General features: G+C 41.0%; 1 protein-coding gene across 4 annotated transcripts in view; it reads right to left on the bottom strand.

The window, feature by feature from the left end:
• NPAS3 (neuronal PAS domain protein 3) overlaps positions 1–20,189 on the bottom strand; it is a 923,046-nt gene that overhangs the window by 53,271 nt on the left and 849,586 nt on the right. For all 4 annotated transcript variants that reach the window (XM_066343094.1, XM_066343093.1, XM_066343091.1 and 1 more), the window contains one exon: positions 9,102–9,220. In XM_066343094.1, the coding sequence (XP_066199191.1) occupies positions 9,102–9,220 (119 nt within the window). The remainder of the gene's footprint in view (positions 1–9,101; positions 9,221–20,189) is intronic.

The raw sequence follows: 20,189 nt of genomic DNA, 5'->3' as shown, positions 1-20,189 counted from the left end.
CAGCACCAGCAGAGCACCATCCCTTCAAAGTTTTTAGGACTGGATGGCAGGAGGAGGAGGTAAGATTTATCTATGCAGGAGGGAAAGGATTCTTTGGGGGCCAAAATATGTCACGTGCTCATGTGGGACGCCTCCACTGATGCTTTCTCCAAGGGCAAGACCACTATATGAGGAGAAAGATTGAACACGGCCTCTCTAGGTTTAGCATTCTGTCAGTCCTCTATGAGACACTGACAATACGATCTGTTGGCTTGGGGCTTCACTCTCTTTTCATCTACCGACTGGCTTGCTGTCATTCCATGTTGACTCTTGGGTTGCTGGGTTCTAATTCTCTGTGACTGACCGACAGGGCTGTCTGAGTGCTAGAGAACATGGAGGTACTAGGCACTGTCATTTCTGTGACATCCATACAACTCTACTGTGCCAAGGTGATTGGAATCTGGCTACTATGGCTCCATAGGCAAATTGTATCACTCTGTAGTGTAGACCTTTCCAGTGGAGAGAGGGAAAAACACACATTCCATAGAGAAGAAATATACAATAGGACCTGATTTCAGCATTCATCAGTCATTGATAGTTGAGATGACACCTTCTTTGGCTCCATTCTACATTAGGGTGAAAACCCCTCTGGGGCACGCTGGGTGGAATGAAATAGAGGGCCTCTGTCATCAGGAGCAGCCACTGAAGATAGTAACTTATAATAGAATAACAACTCAAGAGTAAGAATGTTTTACATTCCATACCTCTCTTTAAGTAGTTTGACAATTATAATATTGTCAACCTTACAGAACATTTACCTAGGACTCAATTTCCTGAAAAGATGTTCTAGGCAGATTATAAATTGCAGTTCCCTTTGAATGGAAGTTTACAACCACTTCAGACAACCCTTCAAAAGGTGTTCACCAGTAAGCCAACTGCAAAACAAATGGAAGGGGAAGATTGATAAGTTTAATAAGAAAATGATATTGTATGTTTGTAGCATAAGAAGAGGGATGAATACATATTGTGCTAAAGAGGACATATTGAACCTGACCAGGTGGTGATGCAGTGGATAGAGCATCAGCCAGCACACTGAGGACCCACATTTGAAACCCCAAGGTTGCCAGCTTGAGCACAGACAGGCTCATCTGGCATGAGTGTGGGATCACCAGCTTGAGTGCAGGGTCGCTGTCTTGAGCATGGGATCATAGACATGACCCTATCATCACTGGCTTGAGCCCAAAGGTCACTGGCTTAAAGCCCAAAGGTTGCTGGGTTGAGCCCATGGTTGCTAGTTTGAGCAAGGGGTCACTGGCTCAGCTGAAGTCCCCCCACCCCCCGGTCAAGGCACATAAGAGAAAGCAATCAATGAACAACTAAGGTGCCACAACTATGAGTTGATGCTTCTCACCACTCTACCTTTCTGCCTGTCTGTCCCTACCTGTCCCCCACTAAAAAGAGTATATATTGAGTAAAGAAATTTGTCACTGATCATGGAATAGGTAACATTTACTAAAAATTTTCTTTTACCCTTAATTTAGAATCTAGGTTGATTTCACAGATTCTAATCTATCCATTGTCTCTATGTAGGACAAGGTACAAAAATTCACTGAGCCCTTCCTAAGAACTACAAAACCCCCAGATCTCTCTTCCCTTGTGGTAACAATTTGGTTAAATATTTCTTATAATATCTCCAGTTCTTAAGCTAGTGCTGGTGTGAGGCCATAGGCAGCCCTTGAAACTCCAGGTAACTTTCTCTGTAACTTCCTGGCAGGCTTTAACCACTGTCTTTCCAAGAGTTAGGGGCTGCTCCTGATGAGACAGGTCCTCTATTTCATTCCAGCCAGTGTCCCAAAGGGGCTTTCATCTTGATGTAGAGAGTGGAGGGTGTCATTTCAATACCAGTGACTGAAGAACACTGAAATCAAGTCTTACGGTAAACAGCAGGTCCTCGTATACAACACTGTTTTGTGCAATGTGGTTTTATTATAATGTTGATGATGATGAGATGACGTAGGAACTTGTTTATATCAATTAGCTGATGATAAATTTGGTTTTGTTCCACATCTTTTACATAAAGGTGCCGGATCTATTGACGATGTTAAGTAAAGACTTACATCATCCTGGAATCATCAGGATGCTTGTCCAATGTTGCATAGCAAGCAGGCAGCAGTATGCTGGCAGCAGCATGAAATTTTCTGACTCTCCTCATCAGGTGTGTCCCTATTAAGCCACTTTGTCTTTATGGCTTCTCCATGGAGTCATGAGTTTTAAGGACATTTGACAAGGGGTTGTTGAGGATTAGTAAATACATTCAGAACTACCAAGTAATCATCAGGTGGCTTTCCATAGTCCTTCCGGAGTTCTAGCCACTAAAACTGAGTGCAAGTGGGGGACAACTTAAATACATGTTGATTAAAAAAAACCCTGAATATGACAGTATGAAAAATATGTCAACCATCAATGCAGCCTTTTTAAAAAGAAAAGGAAGGAAACCTCAACTTATCTTACTAGTAATAGGGCCTGGAAACTTAAACTACATATATGTCATAGTTTAGTGGCTGCATATTCTCATCTCCAAAACACCTTCAAGGGAATAGAATACTGAGCCAAGAGGGAATATGTTTTGGCCTTCGCATAAATGATGTCCAATATTTGTAAATTCACTTATTTTCTTAAACAAAAGTTTATTGGATTTCTACTATATGTCTCAAACTATTCTAGGAGCTTCAGTTTATACTGTGGTAGGGGAGACAAACTGTATACAGATAAATTATAAAAAGGTGTTAAGATGTCAACTGCTATGAAGAACAATAAGGCAGCAGGTCATAGTAGATAATGGGGACGCAGAGGGTGCTCTTGAGCTATTTTGATGGGGTGTTGAGGGAAGTGATGTTTGAGCAGAAATTTGAGTGAAATGCCCATGTCCCCCATGGGTTTTTCTGAGAATAATACATACTAAAGGGAGAATAAAAGCAGGTACAAAATTCCTGCTGAAAGGGAAATATGAACACTGCTACCAGCCTAATGAAAACATACAGATTGTCTCTGTAGACCATTGTCAACAAGGAGCTGAAAGCTATGTTTCCAACATGGCAGCATAGAGTGATCCCTTGTTCACTTGTAATTCAGATCACACACACACACACACACACACACACACACACAGCCTTCCAATGCCTCACCCTTGACTATTACTACAGAAGGTTGAAAATTGATTATACAGATGATTTTAAATAAGACTCTTCTTATAACTCAAAGCACTTTGAAATGGGGCCATTCTTTTAGTCTGATGGTGGAGGGCACTCATAGAGAGATGGGAAAGATAAAATCACTCCCTTGTCCCCCAGGAAGTCTCTACATAAGATGATATGAACTCCAGAATCCTGGCTTTCACCTTACTTGGAATGAGTCAACAGACTCCCTCCGGAGTATTATGTAGTATCTCTGAGATGCAGTTGGACTCATGCTGCAGTGGTAGTGCCTTCCCCAGAGGGTTCAACTTATATGTATGTAGATGCTTTTACCAAACTATGGAGCCCTGTGGGCTACAGGATCCCAGAAGCTCCATTTATTCCAGAGAGCAACAACATCAAATTGGCCCTGCCCCTACTTCCTTTCTTGCTTTAAAGGGCAGTATTATTCTAGCCATGACGCTAAATCAATTCCAAAGAAAATCATTTGGTATGTGTTCCTTTTGTTAAAGGGACAGATGACGTATTTCAGTCATATTTTGTCTCTTATAATCAAATCAATATTCAGGACACTTAAGCAGGGAGAAATTTCCCAGAAATAAATGCATTTTCTATATTTGGAAGAAAACATTTATTATTCTAGAGCTCATAGAACTTCCAGGAGGCAATATGAAATATTATTGATGAATTACTACTTCCCATCATTATAGGCACACATGCAGAGGTGTAGAGCTTAAGGTTGTAGATTGTCTAGATTAACCTTTATCAACCTGACAGTGCAAGTCCCATGAACGTAAAACCTCACACATGGACATATATTGCATGCTCATTGTGGCCAGGCATTATGGTAGAACTCGATGTGCACCATCTCGCTTTATTTCACAATAGCCTTATGAAGGAGGTCCTGTTGGTAATGCCATTTTACAGGAGGGGGAAATAGATGCTCACTTAAAGTCATAGAGCCAGGAATGGCAGGACTAAGTCCAAATCCTCAGCTGTGTGATATCACCTGTGTGCTTAACCACCCTTAAGTAATTTCGAGGTAATGAGGGTCAAACAGAGCAATGTATCTGGAAGCCCATGAAGTCGGTAAAGAGTTAAGTAACTGCTACATCTGGCCACTGGATCAAGAGATTACTTTAGGAAAACAGAAACGGTGGAGCTTTGCAGCTGTTGTTAGGGCAGCCCAGAACATCAGAGCGCTGGGCCTGAACTGTACTTGTGTCTACTTTTTAGTTCTTAAGTCTGTTTATTTTTCTTTTAAAACTATTTTTAATAATAGTTTTATAATCTCTCATAATAGAGAGATTATAGTTTAAAATCTATCAGATTGAGAATATAGTTACAGAGACATTAATGACAACTTGCAAGGGCATTAGTTAAGACATTATATACAGAAAGAGTTGTTAATTTTTGCACTAATGATGTGTTTTTAAAGAGATCATCAGTTTCATTATTCTTAGCTGCCAAAGACTATTAAATGCTGAAAAGCTCTAGTACTAGTCAAAGATGGGATGCTACTGCTCTCCTACCTTCTTTCTAAATTCTGTATAATGAAAAATGAGGTATTTGTAAGTTAGCAACATACTTGGGCTGCAGTTACAGATATACTTAGAATTTACAGACCCATCACAGAATGGCTGGTATTATGCCTCCAGTTGGTAAAATAGCTAGCTGATTAGCCCTGCCAGAAATGGCATATGCCAGGGTGGAACTACTGTCATGCCTTGGTAATGGGAAATAAATTCTTTCAGATCAGAAACAATGTCAGTTGTACTTGAAATGACACTGGAAACCACATTGTAATGGACAATTGTACAGAGGTGAACAGGGACTAAAAAGGTGATAATAGGATTTTAAAAATTTGATATCATTTGTTCTCTCCTCTATTTGCATTTTTCATCACGATAACCTCTGCCTCCATGTCCTAACCTGGACAATTTGTTCTCCTTCAATTATTCTGTGGGTCTGGCTTGACTGTAGGTAATAAATGCGGAGTCTTGGAAAGCCTGAATGGGTTGGCAGAATTTTTGGTCTCTCTAAAAATTAACGATGTTAATATCCAGCAAAAATTCTTGAAAGATATTTTACTAGAAAGAAAATGGTAATCTCCAGCCAGATGCCGACTAGAAGTCATGATGAATAAGCGATGTTAAAATGACTCTTATTTTTCATTTTCTGAAAAGAATCCTCCCCTGATGGCTCAGAGAAATGCTGTGAATGTGGAACCTTCAGATTTACTTGAGGGCAGTGAAGCAGAGGGGTGAGGAGGGCAAACCCTGACGCCTACCTGCCTGGATCAATCCTGAGTCCTCAGTAACTACTGAAGAGCTATTGGAGCACAGGGAAAGTACTGAACTTACTGAGGCCTCAGTTTCACCACCTGCAAAATGGATATCAAAATAGAATATCAAGTTTGAACAATGCCTGGCCCAGAGAAAGTCTTTAAACAATGTTGTGTGGATCAGTTAAAACAAGTGTAAAGTGTTTGGTACAGTGTCTGCCACAGAGTCAGTACGTGGTACTTCTGTTACAGTTACTCCTGTAGGGGACAATGGCAGTAAAGAAAGGGTAGCAGATAAAATGATGGAGAAACTCTGAAAAGTGCATGTGCAAGGTTACAGAAAAAACAGAGAGAAATATGATGCCCTGCAATGAGCAAGGCTCACCATCTTGGATCTTTAAGGGAAAAGCAGCAGCATACAGTGTAGTAAATTAGGGGGCATATTGAGAATATGGAGAAATTATCATCATTGTTTTTTTGCGTGTGTTTATTGGGTGGTGGGGGGTGATTAGTAGTTTTATTTGAGTGTTTTATAAGCTGTTGGATTTATTTACTGGGAATGAACAGATAAACAGGGACGTTATTCAGCTGTGTCAGGTCATGGCTCTCAGAGCTCTCCCTCTAACTCAGACAAGGTTAATTAACGTGGGAAGTTCACTGTGGAGGGATGAGGAGGGAAAGAGCTGCCACTGGATGATTCATCTAATTGGAGGGACAGTGGATGAATCACCTGTTGTGTTAGCAGTCTGGGGAGGGCATAAGGCACTGCATGGAGGCTTTTATGGTATCTAGAGAAAGACGCACTGACAGGACTATATCAGAGGAGTGTGGTCACTTCGATATGTGTAGTTTGATGGTAATGGGAACAGCCTCTACATCTTTTCCAAACCTGGACATTCAAGGTTGTGCTTTTTAACATTTTGTTTCTCAAAGGCCCCTTCTTCTAGCAAGGTGTCTTTAAATCCTAAACCCAGGAGCTCCAGAAACACTCTTCTCTCTTCTTCCATGTGTCCACAGTGGTCCCTTCTCATTCACCACTCATAGGTGACATGTCCTCATCTCAGGGAGACCTTCTGTGACCCTCCTACCTAACGTGGTCCCCACCACCACCCCCTCACATGGTCTTGTCTGTCTGTGTCCTAGTGTAGCCTGGTGGTTAAGTGCATGGAACGCAGAGCCAGAATGCCAGAGTTCAAACACCGGCTCTGTCTCTCCTGCCTGTGACACTGGTTATGCAATTAACCTCTGTTGCCTTAACCTCTTCATCTATAAAATGAAAACAATGACATACTTTATTCTAGGACTGTGGTGAGGGCTGACACATGTACTGTCCCCTGCCCTGCACACTGTAGAATGTGTAAATGTGAGCTATTGTGATTTCGGCTGTTACCACTCTCTGAAGTCCCCTTCTTTACTTAGTTACTGTCATTGTCTTTCTCCCCCATTAGGATGTAATGCCATGAAAGCAGGGACTTTTTATTGTTTAGTGCTGGGTTACCAGGATCTAGAACAGGCTCCATAGTAGGAGCTCAATAAATATTTGCTGAATGAATGAATAAAGGTTCTAACAATATTATAAAAATTAGCTTGCCCAATTTCAGGTCACATTGCAAAAACAGCTGTTACTGAGGGGCCCCCATGGCAAGATCGACAGGACCCAAGCTCCTTGGCTTTTGCCTAGATGGAAACTCAATTACTTCTTTATATTATTTATTAACCCACACATCCCACTTTTTTGCAGATCCAAAATTTTATAGAGTATTACTATCTCTAGTTTGCATGGGAAAGTTATAATTTTTTTTCAGAACATGAAATTATCTAATGATTTTAAATTATGGTAAATATTGCTTTTTCAAACTCTACCTCACCTGTCCCACCCTCTTCGCTCCTGGCATAGGTCCCCTACAAACCTGTAAGAACCAGTGAAGGGGAAGAAGAGATGCTGACAGACGGAACAGTGATTCTGGAAAGGAAGCCTTACAGCCCTAAAAGCGGGAATGCAAAGATTTCATCTTTCTTACATTGAAATGACAGTAATCATTCTATAGTTCACCTATAGAAATCCAAACTTACTAATGCAACACAGAAACAACTGTGTTCACCAAGATAGGAAAATTCAAAAGGGTCCTCAGGATAGAGTCTGTTCTTTGTTCCTCCAACATTTCTCTGTAGCAGGCCCGTGCAGGGTAAAGCTGCAGCACGGAGCTGCCCTGCTCCTCCCCTCTGCCCTGAACCCTGCTAGAGGCTAAGGCGGCCCCAGTGCCTTTCAGCCGGGAGGACAGCTCAGCTTCCGGTGGTGCAGGGAAAGGCCCGACTTCCCACTTCCTTTCTTTGTTGTCTGAAGAATTCATGCCACCTAAAATGCCTGACTATGCAGCTGTTGGTCTCTTGACTTCAACAAAGTTTTTATTTTACTTTATTTTTTTAAAATAATTTTATTTTTTAATGGGGCGACATCAATAAATCAGGATACATATATTCAAAGATAACAAGTCCAGGTTATCTTGTCGTTCAATTATGTTGCATACCCATCACCCAAAGTCCGATTGTCCTCTGTCACCTTCTATCTAGTTTTCTTTATGCCCCTCCCCCTCCCCCTTTCCCTCTCTCTTTCCCCCCTCCCCCCGTAACCACCACACTCTTATCAATGTCTCTTAGTTTAACTTTTATGTCCCACCTACGTATGGAATAATGCAGTTCCTGTTTTTTTTCTGATTTACTTATTTCACTTCATATAATTCAACAAAGTTTTTAAAGCCTGATGATCATGACTGTTACCATCTCTGACAGGGTCACCCAATGAGCTTAGCTATCAGAAACCCTAAGCTCTAATTATGCGAAAGGCTGTGCTGGCCACATCTACGTACACTCTAGTCTGCTTGCCCTCCCACATGCAATAAATCGTGTGTGAGAGAGTGGTTAGCATGTTGTGAAATTGATGTGGTTCACATTGCCGAAGGCATTTCATCAATTTCATAGGTCTTATTTATGTTGCTATAGTAACTAAAAGTGTTGACATTTCCCAAGATCAGAAGATTTTTATATCCTTAACCTTAAAGTGATATAATAATGTGGATTATAACTCCAGATTTGGTCTTCATTGTGGGGCACACATACTCTGTATATTGAGTACTCTATATATGCTAAGGTATGACTACTCAATAATTCGAATATCAAAATTAAGATTTCTGGTGTCTACCTTGATTCTCTTATTTACACATAAGAATTTCAGTGGCCAAGGTACTACTAAAATGGACAGTCTTTCTATAAAGAGACAAGGAGACTTTGAAGGGTTAAGTGGGACAAGTAGCAATTCTAGAACACTCATTTTAAGGACTGATATAAATTTGGCTTACCTCCAACAAAGTGAATTTCTAGCATTTGCTAAAGCCCTTGGTGCATTATTAACAAGTGTTTTAAGAAATGACACTATATTGAAGAACTTGGTGAACCAGCAATGTCTGAATTGAGACTAAGGTGTAATGAAGCCTCTACTTTAAGATGGAAAGATAGCAAAGAATTCTTTGGGAAGCTCAAGATCACATGTATTAATTACGTGAACCCAAAGCAACAGGGAAACTCAATGCAAATGATCCAGGATTGGCTTAAGACAGAACTATTCCCCCTTCTGAAGCCCAGCTTACCTTATATCCTGATGATTTGATGTGCACACCGCGTTTGGTCAGAGTAGATTTCATCCGGATAAAAAAGGAACGCTCAAGGGTGTTGTCAGTGGTCAGCAGACTGGGGCTGGTTGACTCCACTGAAGAAGACAAAAAGCACAGACACACATGATTCAGATCTCTGCACAGCCCCTCATAGCTACGTCTCTGGTGCAATCCTTGATTTCACTAAAAATAAATGATGAATGGGTGCTAAGAGCCAAGTAATCAATTTATCTCATTTAAAAAATGTTTACTTTGCAGAAAATAAAAAAGAAAAATTAATATATCCTAAGTAGCTCCATTCAGTTTCTAGCAAGAGCATTTTAGGCCTTTTAACTTCGAGCAGCTCCCTAAATGGGGTCTGATAGTAAGTAAATAATGACAGCACATTTTGAGGCTTGGCCCGTGCACTTGGAGAGAATTGTCATGAAAAAGAAAGAGCCCATAGATTTATGGGATCAGCTAAGACTCAGGCAGAGAAGCTTCTGAGGAAGGGGAAGAATGGCTTGTTCCTTGTTCTCCCTGGCAATCTTGTCTTGTATCATTTGCCGGCTGGGGTGTTCAGAGAACCACAAAACCATCAAGGTCCTTGTCCTTGCCCTCTTGAGTTGTTGTTTTTTCACTGTGGGGAACAAGAGGCATAAAATCTTCTCAACTGATTCAAGATAGAGGGCCAGGAATTGTATGTACACAGAGAAACAAACAGCTCCTCACAATACCTGCTTCCCATTCCTTTCACCGATGGCAGCTTGTCCCCTGTCCTCATCCAAACAAGAAAAGTCTCTGTATTTTCACTTCTCTTCTTCCATTATGTGAAAATAATAGCCTCCTCTCTTAAGCAAGATACTCTTTCTCTTTCTACAGTAAGTGCCTGAGTTATAAACACCTAACTTTTGTACAATTTTTACTTAACAAACAGAGCTCCATAAGGGTAAGCAACTGCAGTTGGACATCAGTGAAAATGATATCATACAGTTACTTGACTCCTGTGGCAAAGAACTAACTAATGAAGACCTTATGGAACTAGAGCAGCAGATGACAGCGTTTAGAGAAGAAAACAGGGACCTAGAAACTCCAGAAATGGAAAAGTTGTCTACCAGAGTTAACTGATGCTTTTCTTCTCATTTAAGCTGGAATGGCAAAGTTAGAGGAGCAAGATCCTGATAGAGAGGTTCACCAAAGGTTACCGTACAGTTACCTAAGGCCTGAGATGCTACAGGCCATTTATGATGAGAAAAAGGAAAGCTCTGTGCAAACCTCCCTGAGGCCTACTTCAAGAAACTGACTCCAGCAGACTCAGACCCTGACTCTAACACCAGTCCTGTCCTCTCCAACAAGTCCATCATCTTCTGCATCATCCAAGATTGTTTAAGGTTGATTTGAAAATGTTTAAGTATTTATATGCACAGAAAGGTAAAAATAAATACTATGTTATGACAAACATTTAAGTTGCATTTAATAGGTAAATGTACCTTTTCCAACTTATATACAAGTTCAACTTAAGTACAAACCTACAGAACCTGTCTCGTTCATAAACGGGGGGACTGCCCATATAGTTTTAGATCAAGTAGAATACATTTTTACTTATGAAACTTAATATGGTAGTTTATAGTCTTGCTGATCTAACAATGCCTTATTCAAAAAGCTAAATGGCAAAATAAATCTCTTGTCTTTAATATAAAACTTCTAAGGTATTATAGAAATCTATGCGTTTTTCTGCAAAAAAAAATTAATTTTAGGTTTTTTAAGCCTAATAAGTACTCTACTTTTCTTCTTCTAAAATAGTACTTTTAAAGTTTTTCCTATTCTAAAACAAACAAACAAAAATAGTTGTAACAACAAACAGGATTTCTTTTGAGCAGACCTTATTCTGATATTTTCAAAAGGTTCAAAAGAGAATATCAGAATAAGGCACCATCAAAAGAGGATATCAGAATAACACTGATATTCTGTGCAGTGGGGATAAAAATTTAAGAATTAAATACATAGCATGTGAAAATATGAAAACAACGAAGAATAGGTAAAACAAACTTCTGAACTTTAAATTATGATATGTATTCCATATATGTCTAAGGAAAAGAAACCTCTATTATTTTATATTAGACTTGATGCTCAAATAAAGGAGAATGAGAGCTACCATAATAAGAGCAACCTTGCTCTTTGTGGTCTTTCACGTGACTGCATTTTTCTATATTTATGGCATTTCTATTCTGGGGTGACGGAACCACTGACAAGTATCCTTTTGTTCTATATCTCTCTTAAGATTTTCTTTCTTTTCTTCTTCTCCTTCTCATTCTCCTTCTCCTTCTCCTTCTCCTTCTTCTTTTTAGAGAGAATGGATCTGATGTCATTTTAAATGTACAGCTTTTTATCACTTGAGGGAAAAGCAGAGCCATGTTATATTTAGTACTTTCATTTCTTCTGATTAAATATGAATTACTATGAAATTTTTCTCATCATCTAACACGCCATAATACGCCAACAGCTTTTTAATACACTATATAAGCACAAACTTCTGCTCTAAGAGTTTAATTTGCCCCTCTAATCCAATCACATCAACCTTATTTCTCTTATCAGAGATTCCCATTTTGAATTAAATGAGCTCATTAGTTTTAATCAAAAGCAGAGAGATCAAAACTTGAACGTAAATGCTTTAGATCAGAACTGTCAGTCAGCCGTGCAGTTCTATTTTACTAAAACACAAGATCAGAGATCCTTAGAACCAATTTTTTCTCGTAAGGGACGCCAAGAGCTTGAAGATGCTCTATCCTTTCTTTCTTTTTTTTTCCTCCCAAGGACAGATTATACATTTAAGGTTAGACTTAATTTACAGCAGTTTTTCATCCTGGTGGAAATGGGAAAGTACGCCAATCTACTGCTGCCCCTTTCACATTTATTGGCACTGGTCCTCAGAGACTTGAACTAACGTGCTGCCATCAGAATCCACACCACAAGCTCAGCCTTAAAAATTCAGCTCTGTTCAGCAAGATCGTGTTTGCACTAGCTGAGGACAAATGAAGCTTCTCAGGAAAGTGAAATACGTTTTAGGGCTAGGGTCCTGGATACCCTCCCCCAGTGAGGAAGGAACTGTCACCCTGTGGAAGAGTGGGTAATTCAGGCATGGTTAGAAGTGATTATTGTGCCCAGTGTTTGGAACCGCACAGTGAACACTCTGCGTGCACATCAGAGGCCTCTGATGAAAGAATGTGAGAGGCAGGCTTTGCATGAGCTGTGGAGGAGGAACCCTGCATGCAGCCCTGACTGAGGCGGTGAATACACATCCGCCCCGTGTCACAGCAGTTCTTGTCTAAGCACTCAGGGCAGTGTTAATTACACCCAGGACAGTGTTAATTACACCCAGGACAACTGGTGTGAGAGGAATGCTAAAGTTGGGTTTTGCCTCATCGAAGCTGGGATTTACAGTCTGCCCTGGTCCTCAAACTTTATTTCAAGAGTGTGAGGGAGAAGGAGAGGGGCAACTTAGAAAAAACATTTGGTTTCTGATGAAGATTTCTTTTTAAATTCCATATTACTTTCTAGTTCTGAGGAAGGGGTGGAAGTAATGTGCCACACCGTCCCTGTCAAAGGAACACGTGACAAACTCAGGCACACACACACGCCATGGCCATGTTTCTTCAAGGAGTAGCAGTGCACTCTACTTATCACTGCTCTTCCAATGGCGTCTCTCACGTACAAAGACGTGCTACTGGCATGTGACAGGGGAAAGCAGCAGCTCTAGAGGAGAAGCTTTCTGGGTGTCTCAGGGGAGAAGCACGATTTCCATGCAGGTTGTGGTGGGAGTGTCAAGGCAGCATGGCCTTGATTGTGTGTGATAGGGCTGTGGCACTGAATAGGGCGTGTGTGTGTGTGTGTGCGCGCACACACACACCTGTGTGTACATATATGCATCTGTGTGTTGGGGAAACGTGAAGAGAGGTTGGATAATGAAAAAGTGTCCTTAGGACTGGCGTTATAGAAAGTCAGTGAGAAGCAGTCTCTGTCAAAGAAGCCCTTCAGAGTGCTTTCTGGATATCAAAGGCTTTTCTGTCACTTTTTGAGGCAGGCCACGAGGGCCGCGTGCTCTGAAAAGAAATTTGGAATTCAGAGAAGTTTTATTTGCTGTCTGAGACACAGAAGAAATTTCTGGGTAAAACTGGATTAAGTGGTCAAAGCTCAGATGTGGCCAGTTTTGACCTATGAATTATAAACAAGGAGCTGAAAAACAAAAACAAAAATAAGATCCATGCAACCCAAAGCTGGATAAAGAAATATACTCTCTTTTGCTGAATGTCAAGGGCCTCAACTTTTTAAAATAAATCTAAATTATCTCAGCTCTCTTGAAATGTCAGTTTGTGCATATTTTGTAAAATGTACAGAACAATTTACAGCAAAAGTTATAATAATTTTTATGTTGGCAAATGCCACCATAATGTGAAACACTGTGTTATTCTTCATCTGTTTATGATTCCTTGACTGGATTTGGATGTGCTGCTTCCTTATCTTACTTAGCGGCAGGAGGTGGTGGGGAAGGAGGGGAAGGAGGGGGAAAGAGGGGTAGAAAAGGTGGGAGAGAGAGGAAGGTGGGGGAGGGGCTGATGGCCATGTAGTTCTCACTGGCCAATCCCAGGCAAGATCCTTTCTGAACCCTCTCAGTATTCTCTCCACGGTTAGTGCACTACCGGAGTTTTCAGTGCCATTCAAGAGTCAGAACCATTCAAATCCTGAGGTATGAGGGAGAAAAAATAAAAAAAATAGATTTTGAGAAAACTTTGTTTTGTGAACAAAGTAGGTGAAGTGGAGTTGGGGGTAAGTCATTATTAAGATATGAGGTTAAATATACTTTCCCCCCACTTCATTGTCTGAATGAATCTTTCTTTTTTTCAGATATTCTGTGCACACTGTACAAACTAAAGTGCAAAGAACCAAAACAACTTGCACAAGACAAGGGAGATGTCCGTTCCTTTTGTGGTTACCTTGACAAAGTCCAAACTGGTTCACTGACATAGGCTATTAGCTTGATTAGACAGTGATGTATTTTAGGACATTAGAATGAGTATGTGCCTCATATATGACAATTGTTTTTATTTCTTACAAGAGTTTTCCTGTATTTCCTCAGCCACTTGAAAGTCTGGTCATGTGAATTTCTGTGGCCAGTGAAATGTGAGCAAGTCACGTGTCATTTCCTGGGGGAATTTTTGAGAAGAGCCAGTCATGCAATGCTGCTCATTCTTTCCCTCTGCTATGGCGACAATCAACATTTCAGATGGTGCATACTCATCAGACTGGGTCTTAGAATGAGTTCTGCTCAGCCAACCCTCACAGAAATAAATCTTTGCTGTAATTTGGGAATTGTTTTCTTACTGCAGAATAACTTAGCCTACACTGATTGCTACAAATACCCAAATATATATTTATAATTATACAAGAAGAGTCAGTATGTTGTCCAAGTCAGACAGACAGTCAGTGCCAGAGCACACAGACATGACAAACGTTTGTCTGACTCCAAAGGTCATGATGTTGCCCATGTATTGTCCTCACGGTTATTTATATCCTTGTTTTATCTCTTATGCTAGGTATTCCAGGGCAGCAGAGCTGGGACAGGTCTAGCTTTGATCACTTAGCGTGGTGTCTGTACCCACAGGAAAGATTATACATAACATTCATATATATATTTACATGTTAACAAATATTTATTAAATATTAACTTTAATGTAATGGGATCTTTGCAACTTAGTTTTCCAAAAGTAGGCTAAGCATGATAAAAATAAATCTTTTCTCACACAAATTGACCCAGTAGAGTTTATGTTTATCTAAGATGATGTTTGTACTAATTTAAAAATGTCACAAGGCCCTGGCCGGTTGGCTCAGCGGTAGAGCGTCGGCCTGGCGTGCAGGGGGACCCAGGTTCGATTCCCGGCCAGGGCACACAAGGAGAGGCGCCCATTTGCTTCTCCACCTCTGTCCCCTCCTTCCTCTCTGTCTCTCTCTTCCCCTCCCGCAGCCAAGGCTCCATTGGAGCAAAGATGGCCCGGGCGCTGGGGATGGCTCCTTGGCCTCTGCCCCAGGCGCTACAGTGGCTCTGGTCACGGCAGAGCGATGCCCCGGAGGGGCAGAGCATCGCCCCCTGGTGGGCAGAGCGTCGCCCCTAGTGGGCGTGCCGGGTGGATCCCGGGCGCATGCGGGAGTCTGTCTGACTGTCTCTCCCCATTTCCAGCTTCAGAAAAATACAAAAAAAAAAAAAAGTCACAAATTCTTCAGTACTTGCAAAAGGGGCCCTCTTCCTCACCCTTTCATGTGGGCTAGACTTGATGACTTCTAATAGCACATGTGGAATTGGCAGGGTATGACTCAGGTATAACAGGCAGCATGGCTTCCTAGTAGCTCTCTCCTGGGTCATTCAGTTTGTTGGAAGCCAGCTGCCACGTCATGAGGGCTCTCGAGCAGCCCCAATGAGGAGGTCAGTGTAGTGAGGAATGGAGGCTTCCTACTAACAGTCATATGAGCTTACAAGTGGACCCTCCAGACCCAGTCAAACCTTCAGATGTCTGTGCTCTCCACTGAAACCTCACACAAGGTCCTGAGCGGGACTATGCAGATAAGCTGCTGCTGAATTCTTGACTTGTAGAAACTATGTGAAATAGTTTTGGTTTTTTAAAGCTGTCCATATTTAGGGAAATTTGTTATGCAATGATAAAGAACTAATATAGCATCCATGTAGAAATTCTTTGGAAAAATCATAGACTAATTTTGCTATGTGACAACCATGTATGCATATGAAACTCACGATAGAAGGACTGTGTTGCCCCAATGCCCCAATGTATCAACACCTGCAGAATTCACAAACGCAAGGAAACCTACCAGCAATGCTGACTTTGATTACTTTCAAAGGTAAATGCTCAATTGATTTTTTTAAATGTGCAATTTGTGGAAGGTGCTATCAAGTGTCATCTACAAGCTTGTGAGATCTTGAAAGGCAGGCCTGATATCTTGCTTGCCTGTTGTACCTATTTCCTGCTCTTCTCCAGCCTCCCTCACCACCCATGTGCCTAGGATTGTGTCTTACATAGGTAGGAACTCAATCTGCATGTCTGCATGCTGAGTAAAGTAACATTCAGACGCTTTCTTTTAAGAAGAATAATTTCCTGCCTGACCAGGCGGTGGCGCAGTAATAGAGCATTGGACTGGAATGCAGAGGACCCAGGTTCGAGACCCCCAGGTTGCCAGCTTGAGCGTGGGCTCATCTGGTTTGAGCAAAGCTCACCAGCTTGGACCCAAGGTCACTGGCTTGAGCAAGGGGTTACTCGGTCTGCTGAAAGCCCACAGTCAAGGCACATATGAGAAAGCAATTAATGAACAACTAAGGTGTCGCAACAAAAAATCTGATGATTGATGCTTCTCATCTCTCCTCATTCCTGTCTGTCTATCCCTCTCTCTGACTCTCTCTCTGTCTCTGTAAAAAAAATAATAATAATTATTTCCTTTACCTCTGCTATTCTTTTATACCAAGCATCTTGTCTAAGAAGTGTTTGTGTGTTTGTTTGTGAGAGAGGATCACTATGTTTTTGCTCCCTGTGGTCAACTCTAAGGAAGCATGTTTACAAAGTGTTATTTTCAGAATCACGGACCAGTGGGTTTGATAGTTTAAAAAGGATTGGCCCAATTTCCTCAGAATCAGAGGATACTTTGTCCTCCGTCTTCTAAGAGTTGGTTTTCGTCCCACTGGCCTGTTCTCCACCATGTGGCAGGACAACTTTGAAGGGGGTAGCGGCCCTTGGTGGACTAGCCTGGATCCCTGGCCGCTGGTGGCGAGGCAGTGCCCACCACTTCCTGTAGCCACAGAGGTACCACTGTTTGGGTGTTATGCAGATGAAGTCCCAGCCTTTCTGTTCTGGCTCAGCCGTCAGCTTCTATGGCTTCTGCGCTTTCTCTGGAGGACTGTGAAAAAGCCAAGTTTGTTCTCATTAGGGCTGATTCCTGTTCCCACTCAGTTGTGAGTCTTTGGCTTTGTTTAGAAACTTGTGATTCATTAACTGAAACTCTAGAGCATAGCTGTGAAAATAATTGTGGTTCAATAGTGCTGCAATCAACTTTCAAAGTAACATTAAAAATAATCCACCAAAAAAAAAGAGAAAAAAAATAATCTGCCAACCCATGCCACCCATCAGCACAAACTCCCTGGCAATATACACCTGCCTTGGATGAGAATCAGAAGGCACAAGGTTGCCTTTCGGGTCTCCTGCACCTCTCAGGGGTTGCTACTTGGTGTGGCTGTCCTGAGGGGGAGGACAGTGTGCAGCGGCCACCTGCTGTCTGCAGTTGGTGTTTGTATGGCACCACCCTGGGAAAATATACACAGTAGTCAAGCTGCTACCAGTGGGTGTTTCTATACACAACTCCTAAGCAACAGGAAAGTTCAAGGAGAAAAACTGGGTATTGTAAAGACAGCCTTTGAGAGTACATGACATCTAACATGACCCAATCTGCAGCAGGCTGTGCACTCCAAGGAACATGCCTTGTGAATACTGCAAGCGAGTTTTAAATCTTCTTGGAGACTCCCTATAAATGTTGCCACTTGAGGGATCTATTCTGGGAGAAAAATAGAGCATGTCCTCCCGGGACACCACTTGGATTCCATTACCAATATTGCGTATAGGATCGAGTGTGGCAATGCTTTTATCACGACCATAAAGTGGTTACGAGTCAATTCCTCATATAAAACCTACTCAATAATACTGAGGCTTTCTTTTCCTTTTCTGTTTCCTTCTTCTACTTCCTTCTTTCCTTTTCTTATTCTCTCTTTTTGTTTTTTTAAACGACAACATGATGTCAGACAAAGGGCATCAGGCATGGTCTTTGTAGTACAAAACAAAATAACAATACATAAACACCTTTGTGAAGGCAGCTTGAAACCCCATGTTTTCTATTAAAAAGTCATGTTCAATCTTCACTGTTGATAGAACTGAATAGCTAACACAGAGAACACTGTATATCAGAAAGGTCAATAGTTATTATGAGCTACAAATATATTTTTTTCCATCCTTCAGGCTGTTTAGCGCATATCACAGCATGAGCAGCTGTCTTCTTTAATGCTTTTAAAATTAGAATCCCAAAGAGGAAGAAAAAAATTATGGTTGAAATGATTGCTCTTTGCTTTTGTAAGTTTACTTTAATATACTATTTTATATACATGAATCTCCCGTGCAGCCTATCCATGGGGCAGTAACCGGCTGACAGCATTGAGGTGAACAGCCATGTTTATTTTCTTAGTGTTCTGGCCAAATCTCCGTCTCAGGCGCAAATGTCATAGACATGCTAGATTTTAAAAAGGAGTTACACAGAGGAGCCTGGCTACAGAGGCACTTGTAGACACACATATATGCATTCTGTCTCTTCATTGCTTTAAAGCTCTCTAACTGCAACAATGCCATGTGATGAGAAATAGTTATGCTGCCCTGGGTGGAAAACCAGGCAGTGATTCAAGCCATTGACACACAAAGCGCCACTCTCCACATGCAGGCCTGTGGATGGAGCGCACCTCGTAGGCTTTTAAAGGCTGAGCTTCTGCCTGTCCTGGGACTTCTTGCACCTACTCAGCACATGAACCTAAAAGACAATATGAATATTTTAAATAGCACATGTAAGTACCTACCACATGTTTTAGTCTCTGTTTAGGTATTTAAATTAAATACTTATCGAGTATAATGAGCTGGGGCCAATAACAGTGCTTATATTCAGGAGGAGGGGGAAATATGTAACAATTTCTGGTAGTGATTAATGCTCTGAAGAAGAATAATGCAGTGTTAGGGACTAGACAGAGCGGTAAGAACCACACTTTGGTGGTGGTTGCATCTCTCTGACACTTGGGGTCTCTCTGACATCTGGGTGAAGATACCACACACATACCTCCATGCTCACAATTTGTGTTGCAACTTTGTGATTCTAGATTGGTAAAATGATTCACAGAAAACTATTAGTTGGATGTATATAAACTAGCGATAAAGAAATTCTGGAAATGTTATCCTTTGAGCTTTTTAAATCATTTTGGATATTTTAAATTATTAAAACTTTCCTCTTCTGCACTAGTGCAGGTAAGAGAGGAGGCTGTGTGTGTATGTAATGAAGGTATGGTCAGCTGTTTGTTTTTTTTTAAAAAAATGATTCCCAACTAGTTACTCCCCTACTCTTTGGCAACCATCACCTTGTTCTCTATATCTATAGGTCTGTTTCTATTTTGTTTTATTGTTTTTTGTTTTTAGATTCCACATGTAAGTAAAATTACATGGTATTTGTCTTTCTCTGTCTGATTTATTTCACTCAGCACAACACCTGTAGGTCCATTTATGTTGTTGCAAATGGCAGGATTTCATTCTTTTTTATGGCTGAATAATATTCCATTGTATACATGCACCACATCTTCTTTGTGCAGTCTTCTATTGATGAACATTGAGGTTGCTTTCATATTTTGGTTGTTGTAAATAATGCTGCAATAAACATAGGGGTGCATATATCTTTTTGAATTATTGTTTTTGTTTTCTTCGGATAAATACCCAGAAGCTGAATTGCTGAACTGAATGGCAATGCTATTTTTAACTTTTCTGAGGAATCTTTACACTGTTTTCCACAGTGGCTGCACTAATTTACATTCCTAACAGTAGTGCACATGGTTCCCTTTTCTCCACATCCCCTTCAGCACTTGTTATTTGTTGATTTATTGATGATAGCCAATCTGACAGGTATGAGGCGGCATCTCGTTGTTTTAATTTGCATTTCTCTGATGATTAGTGATATTGAGCATCTTTTCATATGGCTGTTGGCCATCTGTATGTCCTCTTTGGAGAAGTGTCTATTTAGGTCCTCTGCCTACTTTTAGCTGTACTCTTTGTATTTTTGGTGTTTACCATTTAAACTTTTGTCCAAAATTAAATTATCTGTCTTTAATGTATCACGTACTTTATCACATAGGAAACTAAGGGAAGAGTGAAATGACAGCACTGTTCAGTGTCCCCTGCCTCTCAGCTAAGCCCCTTGGTGATGGCAGTTCTTTGGGGCTCTCCAGAGAGAGCCACT

This window comes from Saccopteryx leptura, chromosome 6 (assembly GCF_036850995.1).
Source record: "Saccopteryx leptura isolate mSacLep1 chromosome 6, mSacLep1_pri_phased_curated, whole genome shotgun sequence".
Lineage (NCBI taxonomy): Eukaryota > Metazoa > Chordata > Mammalia > Chiroptera > Emballonuridae > Saccopteryx > Saccopteryx leptura.
Note: the sequence above shows the minus strand (reverse complement) of the source record. Positions and strands in the feature narration are given on the sequence as shown.